The sequence below is a fragment of the Centrocercus urophasianus genome, unplaced genomic scaffold, assembly GCF_019232065.1.
Source record: "Centrocercus urophasianus isolate 14NV4802_14NV808 unplaced genomic scaffold, USGS_Curo_1.0 seq_16, whole genome shotgun sequence".
Lineage (NCBI taxonomy): Eukaryota > Metazoa > Chordata > Aves > Galliformes > Phasianidae > Centrocercus > Centrocercus urophasianus.
Genome location: NW_024884711.1, coordinates 27208434 through 27225539, shown reverse-complemented (window position 1 = coordinate 27225539; position 17106 = coordinate 27208434). Strand labels below are relative to the sequence as shown.

The window sequence follows — 17106 nt, the reverse complement described above, 5'->3', positions numbered from 1 at the left end:
ACCACCTCCCACCTTTCTCTCAAAAACAACAAATAAACCACAAAAACATAACCCACCTTGGTACTTTTCAAAGTAAAGAAATTCCTTGTTTCCACAGTAAGTGGGTAAGCTGGACCATTTTTGCATGGTACAGCTCAGCTAAATGCATTCTTCAAGCTTTTATTTGCAGATGTAATTTTACTCTCGGGTATTATTTCATCATTAATTCTCAAGATTTATGGCATAACTTCATACCTATAACACAGCTTCTGGGGTCTCAGACTAATCAGTAAGTTACACTTATCTACAAGAATGCTTTATTCATTATTGCCTAATGTTTTTTTTCATGAACATACCAGGCCTGTGCTGGCCTGACACAAGCCAGCAGCCAAGCACTCAGCAGCTTCCAGCTCCCTGCCTGCTCTGCCCCAGCAGCTACGCTATATGCTACTTAACATATAAAGACAGGAAGGTACTGGATAGGGTTTAAAGAGAAGGACAGAAAAACACCAACTGACACGTCGCTGCAGTCTGGCAACTTAAAGTTCATAGATAAAGGTAATGTATAAACTGACACGACACACTTACTTGTTTTAAAATGTTTTATGCAGTGACACAAAGAGAGCAAGAATCTTACTGAAACAAATACCCCCTATACAAAGGCACACAGTCAGAAGAGTTTTCTGCTGTGTTTTATTCCTGTTTAAGAGGAGCTGTAAGAGGCAGTCTTACACTCAGTGGATGGTGTCATTGATCTCATCTTAAAAATGCCCAGCTGCCAAAACAAGCACCTTAAATTTTACTGATGATCTAACAGTCAAGAGATGATCCTTCCAAAGCTACCTCTTTCGGTTTTTACATATCTTGCATTGCCAAAGACAAAAGAATATTCTTTTATGCCACCTACATGATACTGCTGAAGACAGAGGGTGGTAGCTTTCACCAGGAAACAATTTTTAGTGAATCATAGGAAAAAAATAAGCACAGAAAAACATAATATGTCCGTAATCTTTGTTACACATTGTGTCTTAGAAGTTCATGAAAATAAAAAATCTTTAATAGTCACAGGTTGAAAGTTACACATAACAGTGCATGATTAGTTTATATTCATTATCAAAACTGAACAAGTATGCCAAGCAATACCTTCAGAAAGTACGTAATTTCCAATATTGAGGCACAGAGTCATGGAATAATTTGGCAAAGCAAAGCACGAACTGGAATGATAACTGTGATCCACACTTTCCCTTTTGATTTAGATGCTCATTACACACTGAATGAACTGGAAAAAAAAAAAAATCACATATTAGAAAACGCTTTTTTTTCCCTCCTACTGTAAACAAACTCAGTTCATAAGCAATAAAGCTTTGTAATTACATATGAAAACTATCTAATAGTCAATTAAAGTTACAACAATAACAACAAAGAACTACTTGAATGTACTGTTCTGATTATCTTGCATAGAGACAAACAGCCAGGAAGCCAAGACTTGCAAGGCTAACAGAGTACCATTTGTTGTGTCCATGCCACCACCTCCCCCAGACTTTCCCAGGAAAAACGCCTACCAAGCCTTAAAACAAAGAAACAAAGTCCAAGTGATGTTACCAAGTGTTACAGCTTTTTGAACTGTACTGGTAAAGGAATCCACAGGAAACTCCTAATGAATTTGGAAACATCTCCATAAATGTGTGCGAACTTTGTAATAGAATACTCGGTTCCAACCCTTTTGCCTAGCTGAATCCAACAGAGCGCAATGAAACGAAGCCCCAAAACTCCTCTCAGGTAATACTGTTATCATAGGCAAGAGGCACTAACTGAAATTATTCATGTTTGATTCCAGTTTTAAGTTTTCCCTCAGTTTTATCCCATAAGTTTAACTGATTCTTTAAAGTTAACTTACATCATCGTACTGGAAATTCACAAAACCCTGCTGAGATGCGTCCCTTCTTCTAAAACATTCTGCAAAAATATTAAAACAAAACAAAAGATAAGTAAGAACTACTCAATTTTTTTGTACTTTGACTGTATTTTAGCTACATGTCTATTGCAAGAGCTTGACTCTTACAGTCAACCGTTTGTATTAATCCTCATACTACAATTTTTTGTGGTAGCAAGGGTCACAGGAGGACAGTTGGACTAGATGATCTTGTAGGTTCTTTCCAACCCTGTGATTCTATGATTCTGATTCTATAAAGCAAAACACAAGGTTCAAGACTGAACAAAATGAGAAATTAAAGCAGAGTAAAGCAAAGGGAAGAAAAAAAAATATCCCGAAGTCACAAGAATGAGAACTCAAGAACAAAGCAACTCAAGACTTAACTGATCTTATGTTTGCCATCCACAGCACCTTCTGCTCCATTAATAAATACAGTTTCCCAGTTTTGATAACACAACATTACCAGTCTCTGGAACAAACCCTATATTAGTCCATTTTTTCAACACTGACTTCAGTAATCATCATCTGTAATTGTTATGGTTCTGCCTGTAAAATCCACTGCAAGAAACTTACTATCTTACATAAAAGTTGAACACGAGAAACCTGAGTAATTAGATTTTATTAAATAAAAACACATTACAGAGATGATGGTAACAAGGCTATAATCTGACATACCAGTGAGAGCTCTGAGTTTCACACAGCAGGCGATGTAATCGTCAAAAGTAATCTTTCCATGAGTGCTGTATCGCCTGGTGATGGCAGACACTGCCTGCGGGCTCAATCTAAATCCTATTTGGCAACAGAAAGACAGGTACATTAACACGGCTGAACATTTTTATTGGAAATACTATGGATCAGTTACTATAGTAAGACAATAGTTATGGGGGAATGCTGGAACTCACCAGCAGTGAGGAAATTGCACAGCTTACCCATAGTTGTCAAGGCTTTCTCCAGTTCTGGGCGATCCACCGTCCCACTGCTATCGCTGTCAAAACTTACAAAGTGCTGCTTCCAGCCATTGACCACAGCCCACAGTTCCTTAAACTCATTAAATCCCAGTGTGCCGGACATATCCCTCTGATTTTAAAGCTAAGAAAAACGTTCCTTAACTTCATAAATTAAAAAAAGACAGCTCTCTATCAAATGGAAATCAGTGTTCTTATCATCTGTAGACGAAAACTCTTTCTTTGAAGGTCACTCGTAATGGTATTTTGTGATTACTTCCTCTGTGCTGGCAAACTAACTGAGGCACATCTCAGCACCGACAGAGGTAACATCACCAACCAAAACCAAACGCCAGAGGACTCACTATCCACACTTCTCACTTACACCTTATGAATGTGACTCACTTAACAAACTCCTCCTCTACCTGCTGCAGTGAAATTCCTACTAATGCATACATGAAGTAAAATTAGATGCCAAATCAAAAAAGTAAGGTGGAATAATATTAGAATATGATCAGATCGCTGGTATCACAGTTTGTCCAAGTTACTGGACATCTCAGTTTCATTCCTGCTTTCTTATTAAACAACAAAACATTTGAACATCACAGACTAAGTTTAAACTACAAAACTCCCAATACTTCAACCCTGCACAGTGTATCTACATCTTCCATAGGCTGTACTGCTGAATGCCATATACTCTACTGTTACTAGAGTAACAACTTCATTCAAGGAACAGGATTTAGGAGGCCCTTAGATGATATCCAGCCTGTGTAGGACAGATGCTTAATTCATCAGGACATTACCATGCTGTCCAGTCTCAAAAGTACAATGAGCTATTTGCACAAGGCTCTGTTCTGGGCTGTCAGACCTGACTCTTCATACATTCAATGGATAAACAGCCCCCTAGTCTTAGGGATGTCACTTGTTACAAAACTGCCGACAGACTAATTTATTAGAATTCTGATTTATATAAATCATTCTGATAATGATTTATTAGAATTGTAAAAACGTACATGCATAAGAACAGAGTGTTGCAGTCCCCAATCACAACAAATCCAAATATCAAGTGAAGGCTGAATGCAAACTGCAAAGCATTTCCCATATCTCAGGTTCTCTCTTATCTTTGCTTACATAATGCTAAATGTTTATGCTCCATAACAAAGGATACGTCCAGCATTGAGATCATGAGTCTGCAAGTCTCCAAGTTGAAAGCTGTTTAAATTATAAGAAGCAAAATAATTATTATTTTGACAATTTCAGTTTTTATTCATCTAAGTTCCCTGTTATTCCTTTTATTCATCTTTAAGTTCCTTGTTATAAGATAAAGTAGTGTATACAATATAAATGAGCTCTTCCAGTGTACAAAGCAATACCATGTTTCAATCCAAGCAAGAGCTTTTAATCATTACTTGTTAGAAACACTGACAGCAGACAATCTGGAGACACTTTAAATTCTATATAAAATTAATTTGCTCTTAGCTCAATCCATAAAGGTTTTGGGTTTCAATCGAAGTGGTCCTTCGTATTTTAGCACAGAGATGATTTTAACAAGGTGCTTTACTCCCTGCACTCAATTTTGTAAATGGAATGCTATGCCCCAGGACAGAATGTTTGGGTCAGTATCAAAGCTCAACTTCCATTGCAAACCAAAACTGCACAGCTCAGCAGTGGAGAAAACGAAGGCAGCTGAAGAGAAGCCCTAAGTGCACAGAACTAAATAGAGAATTTACATTTTAAAGTAGTCAATATGGACAGAAAGCCTCTTCACCATGCAAATAAAAGAAACTGAAGAAAGCACAACTGCAAGCACTCTCTAGTAGATGGGATAAGAATTAGTGCACGTTGGCATTGTTGCTTTGTCCGTTTAAATTGTTAACTTACGTTTATAGGCTCCTGCAATCCCTGACTGGGTGAGACATCTCTGTAGCTCATCAGCATCTATTTGTCCATCCTTTCGATAACAGAAGATGTATCAGCTATTGCTTTAAATCGCTCTCCCATGTTGGTTACTCCCAGTACCCACTCCCTTTTCCATAGGCATTGATTTATTAATCCTTCTGTGAAACAACTGATTACCTGTCTCTATTTCTGCTGTAAGTCAAAATGCTATCAATGACCCCTGTTAATGAAGTTTCTTTAGCGGATACTTTTACAACATGCACTGCCTTTCACATTTAGCGTTCCCAAAAAATGAACAGGATTGGCAGGTTTCAATGGGTATTTCTTTTACTCGAAGTTCAATGGGTATTTCTTTCATTTCAGAGATTTATGATTTCACTGCTACTGTAGAAAACCTGGAACCCAGATCGTATACATCCTCTTCTCAAAACTGCCTCAAAATAAGTAAGTATCCTTAAAGCCCTTGTGTATTCTGAAACAAAAGCCAGATCTGGATAACTTCAGAGTAGAAAGTAAGACAAAAAAGCATGATCTTTTGATTGTGTTTACATTACCATGAAAGGACCTGGCCTTTATCTTTCAAAGGAGAGTTTAAAGAGCTAGACTGTAGAAGGCACAGAGGCTTTGGAAACATTAAAAATTATTTATTAGTTCCTATGGAGGCAATAATAAGGATTTGACTTCTTTCCATAAACAAAGGCAATTCATCAAATCAAGACAACAGTTCTGTTGTAAATTACTTGAAGTAGTTTGCAAGAAAGCTCAGGCACCATTCTATATTAGGCATAAAAACAACAGAGTGGCAAACCACTACAAAAGTTCTATAGCAAGGACTACTGGAGAACTGTGATATGTGGCTTTGTGCAGACTTTTGTAGCAGGCTGTGAAAACAACTGATAATTTATGTTTGATTTCACTGATTCCCTAACAGAATTTTTGCTTCTGGACAACTACTGGTCCCTGGAACAGACTCTTCTGATTCTAAGGTCAAAATAATTTAAAAGCTACTCTATTTATTTCCATACGGAATGCTTTCTACAAATAAAGGGTATTTAGAGTACTAACATAAATACTTGAGGTAATAACTTGATTGTACCCACTGGCTTTCTAGTCTTCAGTAACCAGGCCCCACCTAAGCTGTCTGGGAGTGTTCTGTGCTGTACTGAAGTCCAGCTCTTGCCATAGCGCTGCATTCTGCATGCTGATACCTCTCTCTTCTTCTTTTCACCAGGACCTGACTCATTTTTCCCAGCATCAGTTACAGGCTCTAATGCTGATTCCTGACACACAATCTGGTGGCACATGAACGCAGAAGCACCCAAGCTGGGAAATTATCATTCAGCCCAGGCTCTGTCTTACTGGAGAGCCTTTACACATAACAGTTGAGTTAACCCAATGTTCACCTTTACTACAAAAATATAGGGTCTATGTATTTGCACATGTAGTGTTAGAGAAATAGCATATAGACTGAAAGAAGCATTATTAATTGCAAAGAATAACAATGTGAACAAAAAGCCATAACCCAAATTACAGTCTTAATCTGATAACTTAAACATGAGCAAGTCGTCTGAATTTAAACCCCATGTTGTCATTACATGTACTTGTGGGTATGAGATCCAGGAGCAGAGTTCTACATTTCCACACACTCCATAAGTGTGCAGTAAAAAGCTTTGTTATAGACGGAACTTCTGGCTCAATAAATCTGATTTGCTCCTAACCTTATCTCCAGAACAACCACAAATATATGTACAATTACAAAGGGAAGACAGTTGTGAATGCCCTTTGCTCATGAAAGGGTAGTCCTACAACAAACCTAGATGTTGGCTCAAGTAGAGACTGCCATTGCAGTTATGACTCTATTAAGCTACAGTGATACCTTTTTTACTGGCATTTCCTGCTTTTACTAACAGCACCTTCACAGCTGATGTCCCCATTGTTTCTGGCTTTCTTTTCCAAAAACAGCATTTCCCAACCAATGGCTGAGCCACAATTCAGCTGTGGCATTTCAAGTAAATGCAATCATCACATATACAGGAACTATACACAGGCTGTTCATATGCACAGCTGTATCTCAAACAGTACAGATACATAGCTATACACTAACTATGCAGATTGAATAATGCTAACCAGCTCTTCGACTGTGCTGATGCATTTCAGCATATATGATAAGTAAGAACAGTCAACTATTTATCGACAACTTGAAACCATGGAGCTCTCCCTGCTGCAAAAATCAGGCATTTCTAAAATACAATGTAGAAATGATTGTCTCCCAAAATAAGAAGTAAATAACACTTTGTAAGTTTACCTGTCCAGCTACCGTAGCAAAATAACCGTACAGAGGATCCTGAGCCTGTCCAGGGAACGCTGGGCCTCCTGGAGCAGCTCCATACTTTAGAAATCAAGAAGAAAACGTATTAATTTTAAAGTAATGATTCAGATAGGTATACGAAATAATAACATCTGTACTGAAGAATCAACTTGTGCTTTTATATATGGAGGTCGCTCTGGAAGTAATGCCTCCTCTTTGTTTCCATGGAAACTACAACAGAAAGAAAGCACAATAACACTCTTCAACAGAGCAAATTCTCAGCTACAAAATACTATTTTTCAACACAGTCACTGCCATTAACTGTGTATTTTCACCACTGATGAACAAGAGCCTGCGTGCTGCTGCACAGCCTGTGTGTGCCAACAGATGTTGCTGTCACCACTGACATGCACAACCCACTGCCTCACTGCGCTCACACCCACTGTTTCATCTCCACAAACGTCCAGTCAGCGAATGTCAGTGGGTGCCATTTTTCCCGCATGGAGGAATTCAGTTCCACGCCTTTGCTACAGTCCACACTTCATGTCCGATGGCATTCTGTCAGTCTTGCCCCCCCGCTGCCATCTGTCACACGGCAACAAAACGTAACGGAACACTGGTGGGAAGGTTCCGCATCTATGCCAAACCACCAACATCCGCCTCTGACGCCGCGGGCCAGCACGATAAAACAGGAGGCGTTAGTTTCGGAGCAGCCCTCGTACATACCCTGAAAGCACTGCTATCACACAACCCCGCTCTGACGTACTCTTTGGTACTATTTCAGCCCCTCTGCACCCCGACACGCGCCGATGCGGCCCCTTCCTTCTCCGCGGGGCCGGGATCGTGCCTTACGCACCGCACCGGCCCCGCGGCCCCTCACCGAGACCCCCGCGGCTCCGCGCCCCTCATCCCGCCCGCCGCCCGGACTCAGCCCCGCTCACCCCGCCCTGATAGTAACCGCCGCCGGGCGCCGGCTGCCCGGGGAACGCCATCTTCGGCTCGCACCTGCCCCTCCCGCCCGGCCTCGCCTGGCCGCAAACACTCGGCCGCGCCTGGGGGTGGGGGGGTCTGAGAACGGGAACGTGGGGCGGGTCGCCGGCTCCGCAGAGAGACGTCAGGAGGTTCTTCAATGCTGCGATGCAACCGACGGCTCCCGGTCGATGGGGCCTCCGAGCAACGCGAGGCGCGGCCGCAAGGCGCTGAGGGAACGGAGGGCGATTCCCGCCTTCCCCCCACAGGGGTGGTACGGCCCCTGCCTCGGCCCCGCGGCGGTTTTTTCTCCTCAGAGCGAGTGGGCGGCGCGCTGCCGCCGGGAGCGGCGCTTTTCTCGTCAGCGCCGAGGTGAGGCGCGGGAGGCGGTCGGGGCGCTTCGGGTGGTGCCGGTGGAGTTACCGCAAAGGTCATGGACTCAGTGATTCAATACTTCATGGAAACACGGGATCATTACATCACAGGTTGGAAAAACTCGGAGATCACCTGGTCCAGCCATCAGCCCGTCCCCAACCTGCCCACCGACCGTGTCCCTCGGTGCCACATCTACACGTTTCTTGAACACCTCCCAGCATGGTGACTGCAGCACCTCTCCGAGCAGCTGTGCCCCTGCATCACCGCTCTTTCTGAGAAGAAATCTTATCCTAATATCCAACCTGATGGTAGAGGGAACATGTTTGAAGCCCATCTTTTGAAGGTGGCTGAGAAGCGAAGGAGTGATGAGGTTTTGGGCTTCACAGATAGGCTGTGTAGTAGCATATGTCGGTATCAAACTGCAGCAGCCAAGTGGCTTTACCAGAGTCAAACTGTTTGTAGTACAGGTTATAAGAGGCGTGGTGCTAAACTTGTTCCAGCATACACTGATGTCTAGGCAAGAGACCTTCCTAATTCTTCCTAAATAAATCTTCCTAATAAGACCTGGGTACAGTGATGAAAAGAATTAAAGGCTGGAAAAATTGCAAGGAAATGATAAAGCATGTAAGTGATAAGATTTGAAGAGACGTACGCCAATAAGCAAAATGTCAGATTAATATGATACTCAGGTCATTCTGAATGCCATGCCTCCTCTTTATTTCCATGGAGACTACGACTGCTACAAAGAGCACAATAACACTACTTGATGGAGCAAATTCATAGCTACAAAATGCTATTTTTCAGCAAAGTCACCACTATTAGCCAATTTGTGTGGATGAGCTGATCAAGACAGGTGTGACAGCATGTGCAGTCATCCAGAATGTGGATTGTTTTTTGTGTCACTGTAGCCACTGCTGAAACACAACCACCCACTGCCTCACTGTGCTCATATCCACTCTTTGGTCTCCATAAACATTCAGCAAGAGCCAAGGAAGGTAATTTTTTCCACATGGAGGAATTTAATGACACACTTTTGTGTCATACACACTTCATGTCAGACACCACTTTCTCATGTCAGCCTGCCCCTCTGTTGCCATCTGTCACATGGCAACAAAATGGAACGGGATATTGTTGGGAAGGTTCAACTTCTACTGCTGTACCACCAACATCCACCTCTGATGTCATGGCCCAACATAATACAACAGAACAACCCTTGCATACAAGAGTGACCAATGGAGTAAAGGGAATAGGAAGAACATTTTAATTGCATTGGTAAGAATGTAAATATGTAGACTTGTTGCTGGGTGAAGATGCTAAAACTGTAGTAACTGTATAGATAAACATGTCTCATAAGGTGGGTTTCTGTTTTTCTGCTTGAACTTGGCACAAGCATCCAGTCATCCTCCATTTGCAGTGCTTCTAAGACTATTGGCAGTGAGTTCCCTGGTTGATGTTTGTGAGATTGTCTAAGTTCAATCACACATATCCAAAGGAGCTAGGGAGATGAATATCACAAAGCAGTGCACTTTATGTGGTTTGTTGGTAGGTGCTTTATTTGCACTGGTGCATTTGGGCTTTGTTCAGTTTTCATCCAAGGCAAAAAGAAGGCAGCATGAGGAGGTTAATTTTACCTATCTGCCTGAAGGGCTCCCGACCTCTTGGTAACTGATGAATGTACAAAAAGATAGCATTAGTAATGCACCACTAAGAAATATGTATGGAATATATGCTACTGGTTTTGTAGATCTCAGAGAATATGTAAGCCCTCTAGGGGGAAGACTGAAGAAAAGAAACACAGGATGCTAATTCAATTGCTTTTGAGATAACTCAGAATATTTGACTAAGAAAAGGCCTAAGTAAAATAATTTTGTCCAGAAAATGAAAATTTTGTGTACAGATTGTGTTCCATAGGTTTTTCTGGATTCTGCATGATAGGATTTTAAGAGGGAATTCAAGAGAGCTACAGTAATAGCATTAATACCTTACAACCTGATCACTAGCCACATTCACTGCATCTGCCATGCTTCCTTAAGGTAAATGAAGGTCAGCGTAAGTCTGCCTCTAGTCACAGGCTTGCTGGCCTCTCTCTGCTGCCCAACCAGGGATGTGAGCTCCTGCGTTCCAGACTGAGGTCAACTCACTGTTGCACTGGAGTTCCTCCACTTGGAACCGGGAGCCTTTAGGCTCACAGTGTTGCTGCTTTGTTCCCAAGTGGGGCTGTATGCTGAGGCTTCAGGCTTTCCTGCAAACTGGATATGGAGTTTGGCCTTTCCAGAACTACAGTAGAAGAAGCTAGGGAGGAGAAAGGGAATTAAAGGGTAAAGTTCAAATTTTCTGAAATGTTTATTTAGTAAATCAGAAGCACTGAAAAGTTGAGAATAAGTTTATATTACTTAATGAGGGACAAGGAACCCCACTTTGTTACTTTTTTAGTGGCTATAACTTGGCAAGAGATGTAAATTCAGGCAGTGGAGAGGTAAATATAAATATAGTACAGACCAGAAGGCCTTACTATAAAGCCTTGCTCAGCACCCAGAATGAACACACATCCATTGTTCAACAGTTGGTTGGTTTTTTTGTTTGTTTTTTTTTTTAATGACACCAGCCTTTCTTTTTCTATTTCCTGCACACTGTTTATACTCAGTTCTACAGCCAGTTATTCTGTACAAGGATTTTCTGTTGCACTGATACCTACAATAGCCAACTATTTTGCTAGAATTATCAAAGAATGTGCTTGCAGGGGTTGGGGTGGGGAAGGTATTTCTGACACTTTATGAGTAAAGATTGTTACAGAGGTTAAAAGTTTTTATGAAGTTTGATTGCCCATTTCGAGCTACCTGAATTTTCACCAACTCGACATGACTTCAAGTCTCAGTTTACCCTTCCAGCTCCAACCCCTTTAACAGATGGCTCAGTGATGAACTTCCTTATTCCTTCCCTTCTCCAGTTCCACTGTACTGTGGGACTTTTTCATCGCTCACTGGGCATCAGCAGGAGTATCACTGAGATCCTAAAGCAAGATAATCCTAACTGTGGATAGTACAGTTAATGAGGTTTTGATGCTGTGTTATTTGAGGTTAACAATCAGCTTTTATTCAGTACTGTACAATAGCACAACTTAACACATTAATTTCATTGTAAATATAGGTTAGTACATTCCCAAGATGAGATCTTTGCAGAATTAAAGCTAAAATGTAGTTCTGCAGTAACAACATATTTCTGTTGCCTTGCAGCTTGCAGTTGGATGGTTCCCAAGATGGTCTTTAGCTAAAGTTGTAATTAAGGTATTAAAATATCTGAATAAACATGTCTGTGGCTTGAAAAGACATTTAAAGTTCCGCTTACTTTGCATATTACTTAACAATTGAACTGTATATGAACTACTGCAGCACAACAAAGCACAGCAATAAGACGTGATTCCCCCTTGTTATTGTTACAATCACAAGTATCAGCATCTATGTTCTGACATATATCAGAATATATATTCTCAAATCTTACCTTTGTATGGGATAAAACTCAGATGTAATGACTGAAATATAAACTTCAAGGCCAGATGAACTTGTGAAGCACCATCCTGAATATCCACCTACAAGAGGGTATTCCTGGCACCACTCCCTCCTTTCTGAGGAATTTCTTAAAAAAAACACCACAAAACACTGCAGATCTCTAATGAAAACTGGACAAATCATTCAGGAGGAAAGCCTGAAATGCACAACCTGTGGGCCAAAAATGAATCCAGCCTTTTTTAATATATTTTCTTTTCATTCGATATTCTGTTTTGGCTGCACTATGGCTTGGTTTTAGTACGTGAGCTGAAGCATTATTTAGTTTTGTAAAATTTCCAGCAGCTAGGACTTGTGAAAGTACTGGCTTGCTCTCAGATAACCTGAACTCATTTCTGCCACTTCATGGATATAAACCTTCGCATCAAGGCTTAGCTGTGCATTAGTTATGCAAAAACTCAGTATGATGCTGCTCTCCTTGCCATGTTGCACACTGAGCTCAGTTTTTCCAAGTGTTCACATATGAGGATTTAGGAATCTTGAGTTCTGAAATGTTGTTAGGTGTTAAAAAAAAGCTCACAGCTGGTTAGTCAGCCATGGAGAAGTGCTTTTGGACACAAAACCAGCTTGTGGAACATGAAAATGGTGTTTCAGATGTCTAAATTCATGGTCGTGAACCAATAGGTCTCTAGTGTTTATTTGTGCTCCCATTCCAAACTCTTAGGAGCTTTCTTGACAATCTGTGCAGATAATGTTTATTCTCTCCATGTCTACTGCTTGAACAGAGTTGACATCACTGTAGCATTACCAGAATTCAGCCTCATCTGCTGATCTGTGATTTCCATAATCGATGAGACTGGCTGAATTACTGGGGGAATGTGTTGGGCTGGTTTGCTGCAGCACTAATGCATGTGTGACTCACACAGGAGAAGTGGCATGCAAATAACAAACTCTGGGAAAGCAGAGCTTATTGTTTATTTATCTGTTTACTTAATTTAAGGCCAAAGCATGAATGCAGTGCCCCACTACCATGAATGATGCAACAGACTTGGGGAAATCACCAGTTTCAGCATGCCTGGCATGAAAATGTGCCGCACCCTGGGGAAAAAAAAGTTGCATTTCTGATCTTTGATGTCTCTTCTTGTTTGTTTTGCATGTTTTGGTTACTGTTGCTGTTACTGCCCAGGGTGTATGTCGAAAATTCCTCAAGTACTGCAAAACATATCCCCAAGTGGCCAACTGATGTATTTTCTCTTCCTGTCACAAAACTTTGTCTTACCTTTGAGTACACTTGTGAAGCACAAATGTTTTTCCTCCTGCTGTGGTTTCTTTATTTTTTTCCCTCATTTTTCTATTCTATTTTTTTTTCTCTCATTTAATTCCATATATATATATGTATGCATATATTGTAAAAAAGGTATACATTAAAAAAAAACCAAACGACTCTTCAATTTAAGGAATTGGTTCATTGAAGGAATCGGACTATTGCTGTCCCAGAGGATGCCCACCAGGTGTCAGACTGGTACTGCCGTATTACTAACACGGGTGCATCAGCCCATGCTCGGGTTTGGTAGCTTTTTAACCTATAGCAGTTTTTCACCATACACAAATGTAAGCTCAGCCAAAGAAACGGAACCCTCCTGGGCTGGTAGCTTTCTACTTGGGTCTCAGTGCTGATCCACAGTATTCCTCGGTAGTTTTTCTGAGCCATTCTTAGTGCCAATCTCTCTATGTATATTATCTAACAGTGGTTTAGGAGTTTATATGTAGGCTGATATGTTTATTTCTGGAGGAAAAAAACCAAACACACACACACACACACAAACTTACACAGTTTTATGTATATTTTTTAAAAAGCTGATCTGGCCAATACCCAAATATTTGAGTATGACAATTTTAAATAACTAGTTGGGTTAAGCAGCATGATTTCTAAAATTAGTTGTAGCTTTTGAGATTTTACCTTTATGAAAAATGTTTTGATGTCCACAGAAGAAGGGAGAGTCCACCACTTAAAAAAAAAAATTGTTTTGTATCTTTTAGATAAACTATATCACGGGGAACTTTTGTCCTCTGGAAGTAAGAACATGTGATAAATAACATTATAAATATTATATGAAAACACATCAGTATTTGATTCATTGAGCTTGAGGACTTGGTACTATGAGTATCAGGACAGCTGATACCATACAGAATATTCTTGAATTTGTCAGATGTCTTTCACACTTTTCTTCCTTGTCATATTGATACTTCTTTCTTGTCCAGTTCTTCTGTAGCTGAGTCCTTTTATACTTTGTTAATATACACATTAGAGATGATTGTTTCTTTTCCTTTTATGTGCTAGATGCACAGAAGTAAAATGATTTGAATTTCCAGGGAAATAAAATCATCGTGCCTCATCTTAAAAATAATCTTCTGATCTTGTTTGAAAGTATGCTTGGGACTTACGAGACAGCAAAGAGAGTGGCTTGGCTTCACAAAGTTTGGGCTTCTTTCATGAAAAACCTTCAAGACTTTGTATCTTATTTGCTTTTTTTTGACAGCTGTCTATCGTCATTAATAACAATCCATATCTTTATACAATCTACCTGATCCAGGAACCTTTACAGATGCTCTTTTGTATTTGTGTTGTGCATCGATGTGTGACAGCCAGGAATGAATTGGCCTTGACCCATCCAAGAGCACTGCTTGCCAAGTTTGCAGCAAAGCTTTCTGATTCCTTTCTATTTTCTCTAAGTAAAAGAGCAATCAGTTGATGGCAGCGGACACTAAAAAAAAAGACTCTTTGAAGTTTACAGCTACTCTCAGATGTAGCAATCCAGTCTGGGCAGTCTTTATAGATGGGCTCCCATGGCTGGCTAAAGCTCTGTTGATGTCAGCAGAGCTGTTGCTAACCACAATCATCTCTACACTCCTCTAGATTAGGCTATTTGTCGAACTCTGTCAGGATGTCCCCTCTTCTCTGTCTACTTCTGTCCACAGGGTTTGTGTCTGTGCTCATTTCTTTCTCTCCTTTTTTCTCACCAACTTTTATAATAGCTAGTACCCAGTATGGCTTTTTGAGGATTTAGCTTAATATAAACACCTCTAAATCTAACAAGGCAAAGCATTGTCAGCCCTTCACATATAAGCTTGATTCAATCAAAATGAGTGTCTTCACCATGAGCTGCAGTGGAAGAAAATGGAAAAATTGAATAGTGGGGAAAAAAAACCCTAAAAGCTATGGTCTAATAAAAACAAAAAATATTCAGGGCAGAGCCAATGCCATAGTAGTTCTGACATGTAGCATGGTTACAGGACAGCTTGTGACCATCATTACCTTGAGTTTATGGGGCCCCAGTTGTTCCCTTGAAGAGGGCAATGTGAATTATCTCTGCAGAGTCCTGTGTTGCTCAGGAACTTGTGATGATTCAAAGTTTGAAGCAGTAACAGTCTTGTGAAGCTCTGTTGAGAACCTGCTTGGGAGAGTATGTCAGAATAACTGACTTCACGCTTGTAGAAATGCCCAAGGTGTTTCTAGCTGAGAAGTACATAAGTCTGCTTCCTCTGGAGGTTTGTGCTCCTTAAGAAGTGAGCAGGGAGAGAGGGAAGAAGTATTGGTTAAGTGCTTTAATTAATCTCTCAAGGATTCTATCAATAAAACCATTCAGAGAGCAATTCTCTGTAAATTCATCCTTCTGTCTCTCTGGAATAAAACATAGGGGCATGTTAAGGGGCATCTTTGTCCTGGGTGAAATATGTGGTTTTAAAAATTGTCTTCAGTGTAGATATACAGTAAGTATGAGTACTCCGTACTCAGAGGGAACTGATCTTCTTCTGATGCAGAAAGGAGAGCTCAGGATGTCAACAGTGGTCTGATGCCTCTGATTTTGTCTTGCTTTGAATATGTCTTACCTCTTTACTTCCTTGTAAACAGAAATATCAAGATGTTTTAAGCCCCCTGGCTATTTCTGCTTATTTAATTTGTAAATTCTTTGGGTAGAACTTCCAAAGCTCGACTAATTGCAGCATGAATATTCAGTAGAAGTAATCTTATGTAAGCATTTATTGCATCCAATGTTTGGATTTAAGGCACATTCACACTGTGTTAGTGTGATGCTCAGCACTTGCATTGCAGTCCCTGTAGTTTGCTTCTTCTGCCACAGATAGGAGATTAAATTCAATTTGTTTTTTTTCTTACGATGTATTTATTAAAAACTAAACATCTCTACTTCAGAAGTTGTTGTCACTGTGTTTTCTACTGGAAAATATTTTTACTGTTTTTCCTGACACATTTCTGACAGAAACAGTGTTTGGACTGATCACTGGAACTTCTTTCCAGATAGCTAAAGGGAAAATCCCTGACTCTATTTACTCATACTCTGTGCTTGTGCCAGAGTGACCTACTTAAGAAACTCTTCCTTTTTTTTTTTTTTTTTTTTTTTTTTTCCTTCTCATAACTGTGTAGAAAAGGAAACAGGTGATGAAAGAGTGTGATCATTTTTTCATTTACCTGTTTTCAGGAACTCTCAGAAGAATAAACAAATGGTATGCAAGTAGTGCTGCCCATTTGCTCATTCTGACATTTTGAAAAGAAACAAGCAGTAGATGATGCAGTGAAATGTTTTGTGGAAATGCTAAGTCACAGCTTGAACTAGTGATTGAGCACCTGGTGGGAAGGCAGGGCCAACCCAGGGGAGCTCAGGTGTATGCAAAAGGAAGGGTTGCAGCCATGATCCACCCCTTCCCAGACCTCATTTAAGGTTTTGCAGTGGAGGTGAGGGTACCTTGCTGGAGATCTCTGCCTATTTGAGGCCTTCTGAGGGTAAGCAGGTTTTTTTTTTTTTTTTTTTTTTTTTTGTGGGTGGTGATGTTTTTTTGTTGTGTTTTTCTTCTTCTTCTTCTCTTCCTCCTCCTTTGTTCAGTGACTGTGGCTGCTGCTGTCCTGCTGTAATGACTGTTTTCCATTACATTGTAGCATTACAATGGGGAATTGTATTTCATACAGTGCTGGTGCCCCCATGCTAAACTTAGTGATTTAGGCTTGACTAAAGCATCCACACCAGCATTCGCTTTTGATCTAACATTTGCAAGAGACAGTGAATCCACTCATGCTAAAGAATACTTATCTGATAACATAAGGGTAATTATCCTCTCTGTTTCTTATTTTCAAGGCACAACCAGAAGGTTTTAAAATCTGAATTCATAGGGTTTTAACTC

At 40.4% G+C, this 17106-nt stretch overlaps 1 protein-coding gene across 1 annotated transcript; it reads right to left on the bottom strand.

The window, feature by feature from the left end:
• Nucleotides 1-567: 567 nt before the first annotated feature.
• SRI (sorcin) lies at nt 568-8111 on the bottom strand. Its single transcript, XM_042817477.1, has 8 exons — nt 8005-8111; nt 7061-7144; nt 4738-4807; nt 4025-4068; nt 2842-2989; nt 2588-2701; nt 1877-1935; nt 568-1258 (listed from the first exon to the last, which is right to left on the bottom strand). The coding sequence occupies exons 1-8, from the start codon at nt 8053-8055 to the stop codon at nt 1232-1234; spliced, it is 597 nt and encodes a 198-aa protein (XP_042673411.1). The 5' UTR covers nt 8056-8111; the 3' UTR covers nt 568-1231.
• Between the last annotated feature and the right edge of the window lie 8995 nt (nt 8112-17106).